The following is a 19,150-nucleotide window of genomic DNA, read 5'->3' as shown; positions in this document are numbered from 1 at the left end:
GACTATTGTTTGTACTAAAAAAAATAACATTGATGGGCTGGGATACCTAAGATTGTGATGGGCCGCCAATGAATTTGCCAACAAAGCTTGTTATTTGTAGAAATGGGCCATTGTGGTGATCTTGGTTTTGGAAATTGGGCTAACATTTTTGTTGGTGTGAAAGTTGAAACAATTTGCATGATGTCCATTTTTCATTCTTTTTGTGATGTGTGTGAAACATGTTTGTTTGGTAGTGACTTGGTCAGCATTACCAGAAAAAGGGTTTTTCTTCTGAAAGTGGAAACTGGGACAAGTGAGAATGCTTGGGGATCACTATTTCATGATTTCACATGAACCAAAAGTCAAATGCAATAGACAATTCAGCACATCACTTTTTTTCTCACTTAGAAACCCAACTTTTGACAGTAAAGTAAGAGCAATAACCAATTGTCTGCACTTCCACTTCAAATATAATTGGGTTATGCTTCTTTATCCTAGTTTATTGCACCCAAGTTTTGACATTCCACTTCAAATATAATTTGGACAATAGCTGTTATAGCCTGTTCAAAATAAAGAGTGTATATGAACAAGGGTGTTCTCTTGGTCCCTACATAGGGGTAGGACCATGAATTCCTGAGGACAACTCTTTACCCTAGCTATCGATGGACCAAAATTCAATGGTTGTCGCTCAAGTTTTTGATAAATTTTAAAATGTTAATCAATGAATTTTGATCAACTGTAATTAACTACGGTAATTTGTTCCGAAAAAAGAATTACAGTATTATAACTTCTTTTTTATTTTCCTTCTGTGAACTCTATGTGTGTGTGTATGCGTGAGATAAACAGACTTTATCTATGCCAAGCTGTTTTTGTGGTAGCTAGGAATTCGCATTCAGTATGCTGCCAATGAATTCTCCAGAGAACATAAATAATTGAGTATAGCTAGGTTTTCACTTTTGTCCCAAAGTAGAACCAGGCCCACTTCCCTGTCTCCGCCATGAATTTGCAAATGCAAATGAGAGAGAGAGAGAGAGAGAGAGAGAGAGAATGAATGATGATGTTATCTGCATGGGGGTATGGCGTGAAATATGCACTCATCATGTGCTTCCATCTCTCTCCCTTTGTCTCTCTCACTCACTCTGCCTTCTCACAATATCACTCCCAAAGCGTGCAATCTATCTCCACCTCCTCACTCTCTGCCACCCTCATCCTTTGGCAAATCAAAACTCTTCCATTAACAACCTAATTAATTAATTAATTAATCTTCCTTAATTTTTTATCTCACCCATATATATATATATAGCTAGAGGAGAGGAAAAGTAAAAGGGACTGTGCATATATTTGTGTTCCAAAGACTATATAAAAAACAAAGAGAGGAATTGTATTCTTTGGGTTTCTTTCTTTTTGCTTTCTCTTGCACCAATGTTGAGGAGAACGAAAGAGAACCTATTGTTTTCGTCAAAGATGAAGACACCCAACAACAACAAAGAAAGTAAAAGAAAGTAGGAAGAAAGAAATATATATATATATATAAGGTACCCATATCAATGATTAAAAGTAGGGGATCGAGATGGAGCAAGCTTGAAGCAACCCCCAAAAAAATAGAACGTTCTTCAAAGCAAATTAAGCATTTCGATTTAAGTGATAACACACACAAAATTAAGCTTCTTTGTCTCCCAGCTTACATTAATGGTAAAATACGATAACTTTGGATTCTTAGAAGTTGAAATTGAGTATGAATGGTACAATATGACTTGATTTTGACGCCATTACCATATAAGTTACAAGCATTGAAAGCCAATGAGCACCTAAATGCGGTTAGAATCCAAATTCAAGGAAATTATTATGTCGAAACAATGAAAAGGATGAATCAAATTTCGAAGGACAAAAGAAAATTTATTCAAAGGACATTCCGTGCATAATAATTGAATGGCATGATCTATAATTATGTGTTACGGTCTAATTATGATGAATGGCCGCACATTGTTTCTTTCTCTTGTTTTTTTTTTTTCTTTTCACTTAAGCACATTGCCAATGACATATGCCAAACCATCTTTATTTGGTATTTTATTTATTTATTTGCCAAGACTATGATGTCTTGATCACTACGTCAAGACCTAATAACTTCAAGTCGTCTATCAAGTATTAACTAGTTATTAATTTGGTTGTATTTCTCTTCTTCACATTAAAAAGAGACTTCAAGTTCGAAAGTCCCTAAAAAATGGAAAATACTTCTCTCCTTACTAAGAGCTCTTACATTCCTACCGATAGCATATGTGTGCCTAAGTTTTTCTTTTTATATTTTTGATGAATTATTTTTGTATATATACGTCAAATTGTGATTCACACGAACGAGGAGTATGCTCTTACAGTTAAGGAGGCAATCAGTATCCCCAAAACATTAATCTGCAAAGTCTCTATAACTAATAATTCTATTCTAACCATATAATGGAGGTTAATTAATTGGGATTTTTACTCTCTTTTTTTTAATGACATTTCCCTCTTTCTATACAAGAGCCATGTGGGTTTCCGGATCAAAAGTGATAGGTCAAAGTATTAATTCGATTGGTGAATAATTTCAAAAAAGTAGGTGCATTTGAGAATGTGGGGGGCCTTTTCACTCCACAAGACCAGTCGTATGAATGTTTGGCTTTTTGAGTGAGACTTATTGTAGCTCTGTTCTCATTAGCATTTTGGTTGATCCATTGGGGAGGGAGAGTAGACTATGGCCATGTATACAATCCATGTGGTAAAAAGGGACCTCGATTTCGGCTACTGCCATAGGGGGTGACATAAGATGCATATAAATAAAACCACGCTTTTATTTAGAAAGTTCTTAATGATCGATGGTCCTCCTTTGTGTCTCTGTCTCCGTCGACAGTCATAATCAAATATTATTAGTGAACACCACCGATTTAATTAGTCTCACTCACCCCAGCCAAAGCCTAATTATACTAATTATTTATTTATTTGGTATAACAAATATAAAGCATGCACGATTATTCACATGCATGTGTAATGTGAATATATGTGTGCATTAATGTTAACTGTACATATATTTTAATACAAGTCATAGTCTAAACTAGAGATAATAACCGGGATTTCTTATACACACATACAATTATGATGTCATGAGGTTTCGAACTTTAGACCTCTGGTCTGCAAATGCATATACATCCTTTCTTTATGTACATGTTTATCAAATTAATTTCAACAACGTATCTCAAAATTGTTATTTTAATTAAGGAGTATAATTTGTGGAATCATTGATGGCTATAATTTGAATGCATGTGTATGGTTGGTACTTACCATAATGTGCCTCCTAATTGGGTCGTGCCTATTAAGCACATTCAGTTATGATACCTTATTTCGAGTATTATTGGACAAAACTTAATTGCTAAGCTGTAAGGAAAGTAGCACTTACAACTTACAAGTTCCTATCAAAACAAATCACCACTTGTTGGCAACACATTATTAATGACATTATGTTATCAGGTAATAATCAACCATGATACGTTGTTAATTGAACTAGTTATGACATATGATTATAATTTAATTATATACATTCTGAGTGGTGATCATGCATGTTATGATGCAGTAAAAAGTAGTAAAATATTTGTCCTTTTATTAGTCTTTTTCTATTTGTAAGAAAGAATGGAGACTCATTCAATTTGGGACATATGCTCGAGCTGTCACTCTGCCATAGCCATGAAAAGACTGAATTATATTGTTTGTGACTTCGTGTTTGGGGATCCATCCATCCATCCATCCCCATCTTAATAAAGACTTTCACAACTGGAGTGGTTACATAGTTTGGTGTAAAGCGGCAACGTTTCAAACCTCCTTCTTGTTTCCTTGGTTGACTAATACATGGAGGAAGAGGGTGGGGAGAGTAGATGAAGAAGTTGAAACAATATTATTTTATTTCTAGACCTATGTTAGGGGTTTTTTCAATGCTTAGATTTCCTCGATTGAATAGAAGGCCGGATCATACACATATCAAGGAAGAAAATCATGAGTGATTTTCAATCTTACGATTTTCTCCCTTCATTTATACATGCATATACCGTACCTAGTTGTGATGTTATTGTATAAATAATACACTTTATTGTGCAAAAAAATACTAAATTAGATTCCAATGTTTCGTATTTCATTTTCATATATGTACATAAGAAATTAACAGTATTACCATTAACAGATTGTTAAACATAAGAAATTACTTGTATTTTAAAATACATAAACGTGGTTGGAAGTGTGGATTGGCTCAAATAGCCAAAGGTCAAAGCCCCCCAAGTTTTTACTCCAATCCAATCCAATCCAATCCAATCCAACCAATCCTATGTTGTGAGGTCCACTCTAAACTCCTTTGAGCTGCAACCCATCTGATCAAAACCCTCTCATCCTAATTTTTCTTTCCAAGTAGCATTACCATATGTCAGTGCAAATTGCAAAAACACTATAAGAAGATACAGTGAGAGTCATAGAGAGAGCTGTAAAGGAGTGAAGTCCAAGCCTTCACCCACACTCATTCACTGCAGCATACATACCCTTTTCTTTTCAGAAAACAAAAAAACACCACCAAATTCTCTGTTTTTTTTTTTATCTTACCACTTGCTTTGCTTTGCTTTCAACAATGTCTTTCTTGCTCTGTCCTCAGACTCGCTGAAAACTTTACCAGACTCATCCATGGAGCTCGACCTTGAAAACCCACTTACAATCTCCCATGACGTCCGCTCTGACACACTCACTTCTCTGTTTTCCCTTGAATCTGATCACATGCCATCAGAGACTTACTTTCAAACCCTTCAAGCTAGAGACTTTGACATCTCTATTCGAAGGGAAGCCGTAGCTTCCATCTCACAGGTACTAATTCTCATGAGAAATGAGAAAAAAAAAAAACCCTTAAATTTGCTCTTGTTTGCCAATTCAAGAACCCAGAAACTCTGTTTTTGCTCACTTTATTTTCCTTTTACTTTATGTGTTTCTTCTGACTTCTGAACTTGTTTTAATCTATGTTGTCCTTGCAGCTTTGTTGTAACTATGATAACCTTTTGCAGTACCTTGCTGTCAATTATCTTGACCGGTTCTTGTCCTGCCAAGGAATGCTGGTAAAGAAACTCACACCATGGTGTATGCTTCTTAAAAGATTAACAATTTGGAAGCATTTTTCTTGCTTTTGAAAACAAAAATTGTATGAATTAACAATTTGGGTTCTAAAAGAATGCAAATGCCAACAAAAATGGCACATTATAAATTGTTTCTGGGTTCAAGTCTTTTTGATGAGATTTAAAATGATGCTTGGTATAACAGCAACCAAAGCCATGGCTCATCAAGCTTCTTGCAATCTCCTGCGTTTCTTTAGCTGCCAAGATGAAGAAAGCAGATTTCTCTCTTGCTGATGTTCAGGTAAAACTACACATTTTTATTAATTTTGTATACTTTTTCATTCATGGTCTTAGATTTGATGAGTGTTTTGGTATGTATAGGGTGATGGAGGCATCATTTTCGACACGCAAACGATCCAAAGGATGGAAGTGCTGATTTTGGGAGCTCTAAAATGGAGAATGCGATCCATCACACCCTTCTCTTTCATTTCATTTTTCAATTCTCTGTTCAAACTAGAAGACCCACCATTGCTGCAGGCTCTCAAAGCCAGAGCCGCCCAAATCATCTTCAAATCTCAAAAGGGTACTTCCATAAGATAAAAACTTCGCTTGGAAATTTAATTCAGTTTCTGTTAAGAAATTAAATTTTCCACCTTGATGAACAGTGTTACCAAAACCTTCTGTTGTTTGCAGATGCAGAGCTTTTGGGGTTTAAGCCATCAATAATTGCTGCCTCTGCACTTCTCTTTGCTTCTCATGAATTATTCCCTATGCAATACCCCTGCTTTAAAAAAGCACTTTCCAACTGTTCATATGTAAATAAGGTAAAAGACCATTCTTTAATAAACACAATCTTGATCATTGTTGTATGAAAGTACGCATCTTTACATGTCAACTAATAATTATGTTTTTCTTTTTCTGCAGGAAAACATGTTGCAATGCTACAGTGCAATGCAGGACATTGAGGCTGATGGGTTCGATTCAGTGTTAGAGATGGTGTCTAGCTCAGTGACAGCAGCCAATGTGCTAGACCATAATTTTTCAAGCTCTGCAGAAAGTGGAAAGACTACCGTCACCGGCATGACCACCTTAAGATTGGAGAGGGACATGAAGAGGAGAAAAATTAGTGAATATTGTAAAGATCACAGGGTCCAAATTTCTCAGATCCAAAACTGCTGAGACCAATCTTAGCTATTTCCACAGCTTATCACTTCAATGGTCTCTTTGAGAGTGACACTAGCCCCAATAAAAAAAGAGAAAATGGTCAAGAAAACAAATAGAGAAAGAAAAGAAGAAAAAAAGAACTAATCGGAGAGAGAGAGAGAAAGAAGCAGAAGAAGTTTTTATCTCATGGATCATGGATAGACCAAACACTGTCAGTTACATTTTCTTTGGTAGGAGAAGAAATTAAAAGGAATTGTTCTCTCTTGTATTTTTTTTAAGCTATCTTCTTTTTGTTTTCTTTAGGAACCAAACAAAGACAAGAAGACATAATAAATCAACTTCGAATTGAATTTTTTGTTTTTTCAATTCTGTACGTGTTGGTTTTTAGCTTTGTTAGTTTCTGGAGAAGAAATAACAACCAGACAAACTCAATTCTGTATCTTGCTTGCAGCCAGCGCGGGAAAAAAAGGTTTTTGGATAAAATTACTCTTTTACCCCCGTCACAGTGTGACTCTGGAAGAAGAAATTGATGGGTTCTTTCTTTGCTTAAACAGTTACCAATAAATTTGGACAGCTGCAAAAATTCTCTGTTTCTTTCTGAGTTTATGTTTTTCTTTCTGCTCTGAGATTATGAAGTTATTGAAGCATCATTAGTTTCAGTTAAAATAAATCAAATCATGTGAGCCGTCTGATGGTCCCCATGGCCACCGCTGATGAGATTTCTTAATCAAAGATATCTATCTGGCCCAACTTTGGAGATTTCTGTTTCTGTACCTGGAAGATGATGGCAACTGCACAGAGGAAATTGGGACCACAAAATACAAATAATAATACAAATTTATGAATTACCCCTAATTAATTATAGACTAAGATACCAGATTTATGACACAAACGAAGCGTAATCATTGTTTAAGCCAGGAGCATAGTTGCAATAGACCAAAGGAAGATAAAAACAAAAAAGAAAAAAACAAAGACCCAGAGGAAGCAGTCTCTTTCTTGGTTTTGTTAATATGAAAAGAAAATTGTACTGTATGCAATACTAATTTGGATAACCAAAACATGTGAAATGCTGCGATATAAAATAAAATAATTTTATAACCAAAGTCATGTTTACTTGAAGAGACAAAATGTAAATATAGTTTGTTTTTTTGTATTTTTAGTACAAGTGATAGTTTGAACTACAGGAGAGGGGATTTTTCACACACATACAACTATGATGTCGTGAGAATTTGAATCTGAAACCTCTGGTCCGCAAGTTAAGGCATTTTTCCACTAGGTTAGACCAGTTAGACCATATTGACAAATCTAGTTTGTTTTGAGTGATCTAATCATTTTTTTTACGGACTTTCCTCTACTAAACTTAATTATGAACCCTTTTAAGTTCGAATGAATGATTAAATATGAAGGCAGTGTGGTGAGTTCTTCTGACATTATGTAGTTGGCCATCTGACCTGTTCTCTATAGATCAAAGGACCATTTTTTAACAATTCAAACCCATTGGTGAATTGATATTTTATATTCTATCAATATAATAAAAAGATTTATATAGAATAATAGAAGTACTTCTTTAAAATTCTGTTTTGAGTTTTGACTTGGAAGAGAAGTGGGTAGAGGTGGTAATTGCAGTGTTTTAGGACAGAGAGAGTACTGGGCCTGTTCTGTTCTTATATCATCCTCTGGTCCATGGACCATGGCAGCAGAACACTTCCCTTTTCCTACCTTAGGAATTTGCATTTTGACTGTGAGCCACTCATTGTCAAATTCATAGAGGTGGAGATAATGGCATAATTAACACAGAGGAAAAATTGCTGCTTAATTTCCACAAGGATTAATCCCTGTTTCCTGGTGATTAATTTGTCATGAGTTATTAATTTGGCAATTTTGGCAGATGCATGATTGCAAATGTTGTTTAGTTGTTGGCAGATTGCTTCTACTTTACCAACTATGTTGTAGTTTATAAGAAAGAAATTAAGGGCCATGAGATGTTTGCTTTGTTTTACAAGCATGCCCAAGTTTTTTTAAATTCCTATATGGAAAATACTTCCCTCCGTCCCATTTAAGTAGAAATTCCTACATTTCTGCGTATAAGTTTTTCGCTTTGTGTTTTTGATGAATTATTTTTGTATATGTGTGAAACTGATTCGCAAGAAGAAGGAGGCAAGCAGTCTCCTTCTAATATATTGAAGCCATAAAAATTGGAGCTAGCCTAGTTAAAGAAAGCATTATTATCCCTGTAGGACCAAGGTTTATAAAATTGTCTGACTAGCCAATTCCCTTTGCCAACTAAAAAGCACACGGGAAATAAATACCATAAGAACTAAGAAGTTGAAGAACAGAAGTGTTTTTATTGGTGGAGAGAAGAAGAAGCTTCTGTTGATTTTCTGAGTTGTTTTAATTTCCGGGTTTTTTGTTGTCTTTTTCTCTGTGCAAATACAGAGTGGCAATTGAAGTTGTGGATCCCCTCCCCTGCAGGCGCAGAGTCACATGGAGCCCGAGAGGTCTCTTATGAGCCATGACTGTACCAAAGTCACAATGATGAGCATCCAAACTTCATTAATGTGAGGGTTGCCTCGTTGTCTCCTTCCTCCTCTAGGTTTAAATGTAACAGCAGCAGAAACCAGAGAAAGCTTTTAAAACTCAATGCATGCCACGTAGTACAATACTTGCCATGACAGCGAAGGTGGCGCATTGTCTCTCCTTTAATGGTCATAGGCATTTGCTAATGCAGGGAAGAAGACCCCCTAGTGGCTTTCAATTTTGCTTTATGTTTTGCTTGTGACCAGTTACTAGCTACAATTATATATATCGTATTTGGATATGAGAGAGCTGTTATTGGCACTCCACGAAAGTCGTCGATCCTTAATTTAGTGTATGCATCAGTAATCAATATTGCAAGGTTAGGTTAGGTTAGGTGGGTATGAATATTAAACAGTGAAAGCAATGTGATTTTGCCAATTATGTTGGTGTTCGCAAGGGTCATTTCTTCAATTATTTGTACAATCAACACAGATGCGTAGAATGATATACATATATATATATATATATATAGGATCAGTTAATGGTTGGACCAAAGACAAAAAACATAGCCGCATTATCCATTATTTTTTACCAAAAACCATCGAATGTGAAATGTGGGTCTGGTCTTTAAACAATTGAAGCAGAGACTGTTTCTGTGATGGGCTTTCTCTTTGCTCAATCCACTATACAGAAGGAAATGGTCAGTTATCGGGCCGGGTTTAATAAGACTATTTTTAAAGGAGGGAGAATTAAACATAGAACCTTGGATGTAAAGGTAAATACTAAGGGCTCGTTTGGTACGTTGGATTGTACTGACTAATTTCTGTTAGATAGTATTAATTTGTTCCAGAGAGTACTGACTGTTTATCCATAATATTATAAGGCGTTTGGTGCTGTTCCGGATAAATAGTCTGACTAAGTTATACTGTGTTTGGTGCTGTTCCGGATAACATCGAATCAGACTATTTTTTCAAAAAATTCTTTGATAATTTAAGTGGAAATTGAAATTCAAATGACACGAATTTTTTTTGGTAAGATTCATATGACAAGATTTGTTTTTCAATTGTTTTGCCAAGATTTTTTTTTTTTTTTTTCATATAACCCGTTATCATAATTGTAATATCTCATAAAAATTCCAACATACTTGCATACGTTAATAAAAACAGTACCAAATAATGTATAATTCAAAGTAATCACATACGAAGGTGATAAGAGCAAAAGGAAAAATTGTTCATAAACTAAACTACATCAAAGAGTTAATCACAACTCCCTTGCCCAAGTAAGAGAAGAACAAATGTTTTTCTCATAGCACCATCCAATGTCAGGAATGTTCTCTCATCACTTGCTTTCTCCAAAATTAGCCGCAGTGCCTTAATTTGGTCATTAATAGACAAGTCCATCTTTGCCAATTCCGCAGCAATGTTAGGTCTTGGTTCTGATCCTTTCACCAAACTATTTGTTATAGTTTTCAATTGGTCAACAGACTCAGAAATCATCTTACCAAATGCTTTAGCCATTTCCTTTTGAATATCAGTATCTGCATTTCGTTTGCGGTTTCGACTGCTTGAGCCAGCTGAGTTTTGTTGATTTGATCTTGGCAAAGAGGCAGAATGATCTGGTTCAACTTCAACTTCCTCATCATCATCATTGACATCAATGTTATGCACAGGCTCATTCATCATTTCAGTGGGAGTTGCAGACCCTCTACCAGTTGCTCATCAACTTCCTCATTATCATCGTACTATTTCTACTGTTTAGTTTTTGTTTTTGGGTTGATCCACCCCATTTCATCAACAAAATACTCTTTACAACATGAGTTACAAGCCCTTCCAGGATCCAAATTTTTTATTTGCCTTGTATTTTATAAATTTTTTAGTGTGTCCGTCGTACCATTACGTGGTGTTAATGTTACTAAAATATAAAATGAATTTCCCTCCATATTGTTACATATAATTTTTGTTGTTGTTATATTTAGTGATTTTAATTCCAACTTACATCTAAAATAACAACCATTTAGATTCTTGTCAACTAATTTTCTATTTGGAGGAGAGCGTAAACTCAAACTTCATTGACGATCATTGATAAAAATAGTGGTTTCCTTTGGGGATCTAGATTTTTGTTTGCGTTTTTAGTGATACTATATAATTAAGTAGATTTATATTTATATTTAAATATTTTGTCTATATAAATTTCTAAATACTACTAATAACGATATCATTTTTCACATAAGCACGATACAAGCATAAAAAATACACATGTAGGATTCCACCTTACCAAAAAAGCAAGGGTTGATTGATACAATCATGGGTTTTTAATTGTAGAGGTTCCTGAACTTTACCTCAAGTTGCAATTGGGTACCCGAACTTTTTTTTTTGAGGTAATTAGGTCATCCAACTCTCTCATTGGTCTCAATTGAGTACTTCCGTCAATTTGGCCGTTAATTTGAGGGCTAAAAGGGTCCAGCTTAATTAAAATATTTTAAAAAGAAAAAAAAAATTGAAAAAAGTGAAAAAAATAATTAAATTAAAATAATTAAATAATATTTAAATAAATAAATAAACTTAAAAATAAATATCCAAATCCCTCTCTCTCTCTCTCTCTGAGCTCTGAGCTCTGCCTCTCTATCTCTCCCTCTCTCCCGTAACCCATACCCCCTCCTCCTTATCCCACCCCCTCAAAACCAATGAGAGAAAGCCAAAGAACGTACTCTACCCTGAAACCCTCCATAGTCCCGACATCAAGACAGATTGAAGTTGTTTGGGTTTTGTATATTATGTGAAATAGAGTGTTCTGTTTTGTGTCTTTTTCTTGACAAGAAAAGCATCTCCTTGGGGTACCCAAACCAAGGTTTTCGGCAAAGAAGTTTTTGCAGGTTGGGTTGGGATATGGGTTTTGAGGGGGTGGGATAAGGAGGAGGGGGGAATGGGTTACGAGAGAGAGAGAGAGAGAGAGAGAGAGAGAGAGAGAGAGAGAGAGAGAGAGAGAGAGAGAGATGAACACAAATGGTATACTAGTGATTTACCCATTGAACTTGTACTTAATTTTTGATTTGCCCCTATCCTTTTTTTTTGGAGAAAATTAAGGATATTACTTTTTTTTTTCGCCAATTACCCCCCTACCGTCTAAATCTGCAACATTTCATCCAAGTTGCCGTTAAATATGAGGGCAAGTGGTCAATTTATACGTTAAAAATAAATAAAAATGAGATAAAATAATTTGAAATTTGAAATAATAATCAATAATGATAGAAATAAAGTTTTTATTAAAAAAAAAAAAGAGTTGAGAAAATGGCATCCTCTGAATTTCTGCTTACCAACCCCATTTCCTATAAGCCTCATACCAACCCCTTCTTTCCCAAAATCAAACACATCTCATACAACAACACCAAAACCTCCACCATATATTTGAACAAAAAAACCCACATGCACTTATTTGAACACATAAAAAAACCTAGATCAATTTGATAAAAAATCGTACAAGGGGCAGAGGGGTTGTGGCGAGGTGGTTGATTTTGTGGGTGTCGAGGATGGACCTGGGGTTTGGGGGAGGGGAAGAGAGAGAGAGAGAGAGAGAGAGAGAGAGAGAGAGAGAGAGTGTGTGTGTGTGTGTGTGTGTGTGTGTGTGATGGTTGTGGGGTGGTGGCTGTAGGAGGGTGAGTTGTTGAGAGAGAGAGAGGGAGGCTGCGATGGGTAAAGGGGTGGTTGTGGGTTTGGGGGTGTGTTGCGAAAGGGGAGGTAGTGACAGTGGGGAGGGGGGATGGGTTGCGAATTTGTCTTGGGGTGAGTTGCAAGTGGGGAAGAGGGTGAGTTGCAGGTGGGAAATGAGTAGTCATGTTGGGGAAGAAAAAGAGAGGGGAGGGGGGGGTCTGTGGGTAGGATAGGTTTTTGTTTTGTTCTTTTTTCTTTAATTTTTTCTATAAAAATTTATTTATTTTTAATGATTTAACTAAAAATTGGATGAAATGTTGATGATTTAGACGGTAGGGGGGAAATTGGCGGAAAAAAAAGTTCGTATCCTTAATTTTCCAAAAAAAAAGGGAATAGGGGGTCAATTGAAACCAAGGTACAAGTTTAGGGGGGAAATCTGTTGGCGAGTCCTTACTTAGTTAGGACTTTGGTTCCTTATTTCATTAGAAATTTGGTTACTTATCAATTATTATTTAGTCCTATTGTAATAGAGATTTACTTCCTATTGTAATTTAGATATATTTCCTATTTTATTTAGGGTTAACACCTCTTTGTACTTGTATAAATACCTCCATATTGGAGAAGAATAAAATATGAGCATATATATATATGAGTATATCTGAATATTTGCCCTACTTTGTTTGACATGGTATAAGAGCCAGGTTTTCTTGTGACCTGTGTTTGCGTTCTCCTTGCAATTTAAGTGCTCTCCTCCCCACCTCTTCAAGGTGGGAGGGGGAGTGAAAAGAATATGTTTATTGACGTATCCCCATTAGCTTGACATATTCCCATGAAGATGTTGCTTATTTCTTGACTCCGACGACCTCTTCTCTTCAGGGGGAGAAGAGGAGTGAAGAGAAGTTGTCTGTGTGAATTAGCTAAAGTTGATATGGAAGAACTGTTGTTGTTGCTGTTGTCGTTGTCGTTACCTCTACTACTGTCGTTGATGTTACCGTTGCCGCTATTGTTGCCGTTGTTATGGTCATTGCCGATGATGTTACTGTGTTTTGATCTGTCTCTACCCTAACCCTAGAGACTACTACCCTATAATCCTAGTTTGCCGCCGCCGCCGCCGCCGCCGTCTACCTTGCTACCGTCATCGCTGCCTACCTTGCTATTGTCACCGCTGCTCATCTATTCCGCTGCAATTTAACCACCTATCTGCCATGGCTGATTCTGCTACATCTCAGTGTTAGTCAGTGCATGTTTCTCAAGTATCATTGATCATATGGCTCCATCGACCCCTTCTCTTCAGGGGGAGAAGAGGAGTGAAGAGAAGTTGTCTCTGCTGTTGCTGGTGCCAATGCCTTGTATTGCTGTTGATGATGCCTGTTATGTCTCTGCCTTGTTGCTCTTGTTGGTGCCAGTATTGTTGCTCATGCCTTTGCTGGTGTGTTTGCCTTGCCTTACCCTATTTTGTAGGGTTTGGTTTCTACCTTATCTACTGCCGTGCTCACAGGGTTTCTGTGTTCTGCCTTATCTACTGCCGTGCTCGCAGGGTTTCTGTGTTCTGCCTTATCTATTGTCGTGCTCGCAGGGTTTCTGTGTTCTGCCATATCTATTGCCGTGTTCACAGGGTTTTTGTGTCCTTTGCCGTGTTCACAGGGTTTCTGTGTTCATTCTCCGAAAGGAAGTATTTATAATACAAGGTTACAAACCCTAGTAGGGTTGAATTGGGAAATAAGAGGAATCCTAATTACATAATATCTATACAAAAGGAAAAATAAATGAAACCCAAATAGAATAGGATATATCTCGCCAACACTCCCCCTCAAGTTGAAGCAAAGACGTCACGCATGTCCAACTTGTCAAGCGAGTTGCGAAAGATACTTGTAGAAACAGCTTTTGTAAGAACATCGGCTAACTGATACTCTGAGCGGATGAACGGAAAGGAAACAATCCCCGCATCCAACTTTTCTTTAATGAAATTTCGATCAACCTCCACATGCTTTGTACGATCATGTTGAATCGGGTTATGAGCAATTGCAATCGCAGCCGTATTGTCACAATATAAATCCATGGGTTTCTTAGGCCCAAAACCAAGGTCTCTCAATAATCTCATCAACCATAGTAACTCAGATACACCATGAGCCATTCCCTGATACTCGGCCTCAGCACTAGATCGAGACACCACCTTTTGTTTCTTGCTCCTCCACGTAACAAGATTGCCACCAACAAACATAAAATACCCAGATGTTGAGCGCCTATCTGTAGCTGAACCTGCCCAATCAGCATCTGTGTACCCTTCCACATATGTATGACTGTACTTGGAAAACATTAACCCCTTGCCAGGAGCCCCTTTGAGGTATCTCAAAATACGTGTCACAGCACCCATATGATCTTCACTCGGTGAGTGCATAAACTGACTCACTACACTCACTGCATATGCAATATCTGGACGTGTATGAGCCAAATAAATTAATTTTCCCACAAGCCGTTGATAGCGCTCCTTATCAGTAGGAGCTTGATCAGGATACAACCTCAACTTGTGATTCTGTTCACTAGGAGTATCAATGGGTTTACAATCCAACATTCCAGTTTCTGCAAGAAAGTCCAAAACATATTTTCTTTGGGACAAAAAAATACCATGCTTAGATCTGGCAACTTCAATCCCAAGAAAGTATTTCAAGTCACCTAATGATTTCATCTCAAATTCAGATGCAAGATATTTCTGAAGATTCTGTATTTCTACCTGATCATCTCCAGTTACAATCATATCATCAACATAAATTATTAAAGCTGTCAATTTACCTCTGCGACGCTTCAGAAATAAAGTATGATCCGCATTACTTTGTACATATCTAGACTTCCTCATAGATGCAGCAAACCTCCCGAACTAAGCTCTTGGAGACTGCTTTAATCCATACAATGATTTCAGTAGCTTGCACACCATACCCTCTTTAGCGGTCACAAGGATACCTAGTGGAGGATCCATGTATATTTCTTCTTTGAGGTCACCATGGAGGAACGCATTCTTGACATCAAATTGTAACAGTGGCCAGTCATGATTAGCAGCTAAGGATAAGAGTACGCGTACAGTGTTGAGCTTAGCTACTGGAGCAAAAGTCTCCGTGTAATCCACTCCATATGTCTGAGTATACCCTTTTGATAACAATCTTGCCTTATAATGGTCAATGGAACCATCAACCTTATGCTTCAAAGTAAACACCCATCTGCACTCAACTGCCTTTTTTCCTTTTAGTAAAGGAACTAACTCCCAAGTAGCATTCTTGTTCAAGGCTTACATCTCAACATGCATTGCATCTACCCAGTTTTGATCAGATAGAGCATCCTGCAACTTAGTTAGCACACATACACTAGATAATTGACACAAATATGATGTATATGACTTAGATAAACGATGAGTTGACATATAATGGTTAATGGGATATTTTGACTTGGCATGTATATCAGAAGAATATTGCACTTTAGGTTTCCCACGGGTAGTACGTGGGGGCAAAGAATAGGTAGGCACATCACTAGAAAGTACCTCATTATCACGACTTGATTGAGGCAATGGCAGGACAGAGGGGGGGTCTTGTATCAATTTCATTTGTACGAGAGTCGTTAGTATCACTGTTATGTCATTCTGAGAGAGGCTCAAAAAATCCAAAAATATCATCCGACGACCGGTCGTGACATTCCTGGCGACTGGTCGCGTCACTCGTATCGGTACTGTTGTCGCTCGTCGAGGGAAGCGACCGGTCGTTTTCCATGTGCGACCGGTCGTTTTCAAGCAGATTCATTCGAGACCAGTCGCCCACTTCCACGCGACCGGTCGTATCCAGACAGATTCGTTCGCGACCGGTCGCGTTATCCTCGCTACCGGTCGTATCCATACAGATTCGTTCGCGACCGGTCGTTTCATCCAAACGACCGGTCGTTTCCTATGCGCCAGAAATTCCTTCTTCAGGTCCAAGATCTTCCATATTTTTCACTCCGAAACTCTTCAATTCTCTCCACTTCTCCCCCTGAATTGAAGAGGAGGGAGAAACATAATAGGATACTTCTTCATAAAATGTGACATCCAAAGTGACATGTACCTTCTGAGTAGGCGGGTGATAACACTTATAACCATGGTCTTAAATATCGATAATATCCCCGATATTATCCCGATAATATCTGATTTTTGGGGGTCCGATATTTTAACAACTAACCATATAGTTATCGTCAATATATCGATATTATCCCGATATTATCCCGATAATATCGGAAAGATATTTTCAACACTTTTATAAATGATTTGGTCAATATATCGAGATATTATCGATAATATCCCGATATGAAACTCAAAAAATGTAGAGAACTGAAGTAGCTCATTGAACTGATTTGGGTACTCTACGGAAAGCATGTCTCCTAGAGTAATACAAAAGTAGCTCATTGAGCTAATAAACAAAGCATGTCTAGCCGACAGAATGCTCACATGCTTTTACAAAATGGATAAAATATAAAACTTAGCTTTGGATTCCTGGCTTGGTTTATAAAATGGATAAAATATAAAACTCACCAACGTTTTTTCAACTTACATTACTTACCCTACCATTCAACCACTCACCTGCTTTTACTTACCCTACCATGGCAGTAGGCGGGCAGGACCAGGAATTGGTGCCATAGGGAAGAACTATACTCGTAGAGAAAGAGGCGAGGGGACATTGTCAAGTCAAGAAGATGACTCGTTATCTATAACTTCGGACTCTGTTGGAGTAGGAAGTAGTAACTATGGTTATACTCATAACCAACCATTTCCCTACCCTTCATATCCCATTCCTGTTGGGATGGAATCAAGTGACACATGGAAAGAATCCGAGACTCAATCTTCAAATGATTTTGCTTATGGACAACGTCAACCAATCTCGGATCCATATGGGTGGTATGTTAACAATTACATGGAAAACTATTTTGGGGATTTATCATTTGATGACTACTCTTCAAAATATACTTACTCTACACATAGAGATGATGAAGATAGTGAAAATTTTGAACCTCATAGGAACTCTATGTGGTACTAAGTCACTCATGTATCTTACCATGCAATGTATAAAGTGTAAAATATTGTAGTAATTCATTATATATAAATGATTATGGTGTGTTTAATCTTCTTTCATTAATGACTACATATTTCTACACTTACGGTGTTTGCCAGCTCGCTATATAATCAACTTAAATCAATTAAATCCATCATGCAATGCATTTCCTTCCAATTTTTTGTGATAAACTAATAGATAATTGACTAAATAAACATCCTACAAAGTTTCAATAAAAATTTCCAAGTTTTTCTTACAATTTCCGTGGTTTTTATTCAATTTTTTCCGATACCGATAATATCCCGATATTTCCTGCGATATTTCCGTGTTTTTTGACTTCCGATACTTCTGATACCTCCGATATTTAAGACCATGCTTATAACCCTTCTGAGTAGTAGAATAACCAATGAAGACGCAACGGAGAGCACAAGGATCAAGTTTACTCCGTTGATGGGAGTAGATATGAACATACACAACACACCCAAACACCTTCGGAGGTAACTTAGAGATCGAAACCGAAGGAGTATGAGCACACAACACATCAAGTGGGGTCTTGAAATCAAGAACCCGACTATGAGTACGGTTAATCAAGTAGGCGGCGGCCAAGACACCATGTCCCCAAAGATGATGAGGAACAGACATATCCAACATCAGAGAGCGAGCAACTTCAAGTAACTGACGATTCTTCCTTTCAGACACACCATTCTGTTGAGGTGTGAATGGAGTAGTAGTTTGGTGAATGATACCTTGATCACGAAAGAATTGGGTCAATGTATGATTCACATATTCACCGCCATTATCAGTCCGAAATACACGAGCATGAAACTGAGTAGACACCATGGCACAAAAGTTAGGAAGAATAGAGGCAACATCATGTTTATTCTTCATCAAATACATTCATGTTAACCGAGTGCGGTCATCAATAAACGTAACAAACCAACGGAAACCATGAGAAGTCATACGAGCGGAACCCCAGACATCAGAATGTACTAACTCAAAAGGCAAAGCAGCTTTATTATTACTTAAGGGAAAAACAGTACGGTGGCTCTTGGCCATTACACAAGTCTCACATTTGAAACTAGACTCATCACACGAACTAAATAACGAAGGAAACAAATGTCTAAGATAACCAAACGACGGATGTCCTAAGCGACGATGCCATAACCAAAGTTGTTGCTTGTCTTTGACACTGCCACTCGGAGCTTTATTAGCGACACAACCACGAACTGCTGCTGCCGGCAACTGTAAGTAATACAACCCCCCTATCCGTTTACCATGCCCAATCTTCTCGTGAGTTCTGAGATCCTGAAAAAAACAATGGGTAGAATAGAAGGTAGCAGACGCGTTAAGTGTATCAAGTAAACGCCCAACAGATAACAAATTGCAATGAATATTGGGGACCAGGAGTGCATGAGATAGAGGTAAAGAAGGAGTGAGATGGATGGTACCTTCACCAGTAACTGGGGAAGGTAAACCATTAGCACTAGTAATATAGGGGTTACGAGGGTTATGCGACAACTCATCAAACATTTTATCATTATAAGTCATATGATCAGAAGCACCAATGTCAATTATCCAAGTAGTAGAACCCATACCTGGCATAGTATCGGAAGCACACAGATTTGCAGATGGAGCCGGAGGACGGGCCTCATTAGGAGTCACAGTGTAAGTGGCC

General features: G+C 37.4%; 1 protein-coding gene across 2 annotated transcripts; it reads left to right on the top strand.

The window, feature by feature from the left end:
• The first annotated feature begins 4,421 nt into the window (after positions 1-4,421).
• Positions 4,422-6,687, top strand: CYCD6;1 (Cyclin D6;1). Of its 2 annotated transcripts, none has more exons than XM_088250013.1 (6): positions 4,422-4,842; positions 5,037-5,087; positions 5,290-5,385; positions 5,466-5,667; positions 5,778-5,908; positions 6,009-6,687. In XM_088250013.1, exons 1-6 carry the CDS (start codon positions 4,666-4,668, stop codon positions 6,261-6,263), a joined length of 912 nt encoding a protein of 303 aa, XP_088106139.1. In that variant the 5' UTR covers positions 4,422-4,665; the 3' UTR covers positions 6,264-6,687. The 2 variants fall into 2 exon arrangements, with proteins under 2 accessions (XP_088106139.1, XP_021832317.1); XM_021976625.2 differs by having other exon boundaries at positions 4,423-4,842; positions 5,007-5,087.
• Positions 6,688-19,150: the final 12,463 nt, after the last annotated feature.

Source organism: Prunus avium, chromosome 3, assembly GCF_965620075.1.
Source record: "Prunus avium chromosome 3, drPruAviu1.hap1.1, whole genome shotgun sequence".
NCBI lineage: Eukaryota > Viridiplantae > Streptophyta > Magnoliopsida > Rosales > Rosaceae > Prunus > Prunus avium.
Note: the sequence above shows the minus strand (reverse complement) of the source record. Positions and strands in the feature narration are given on the sequence as shown.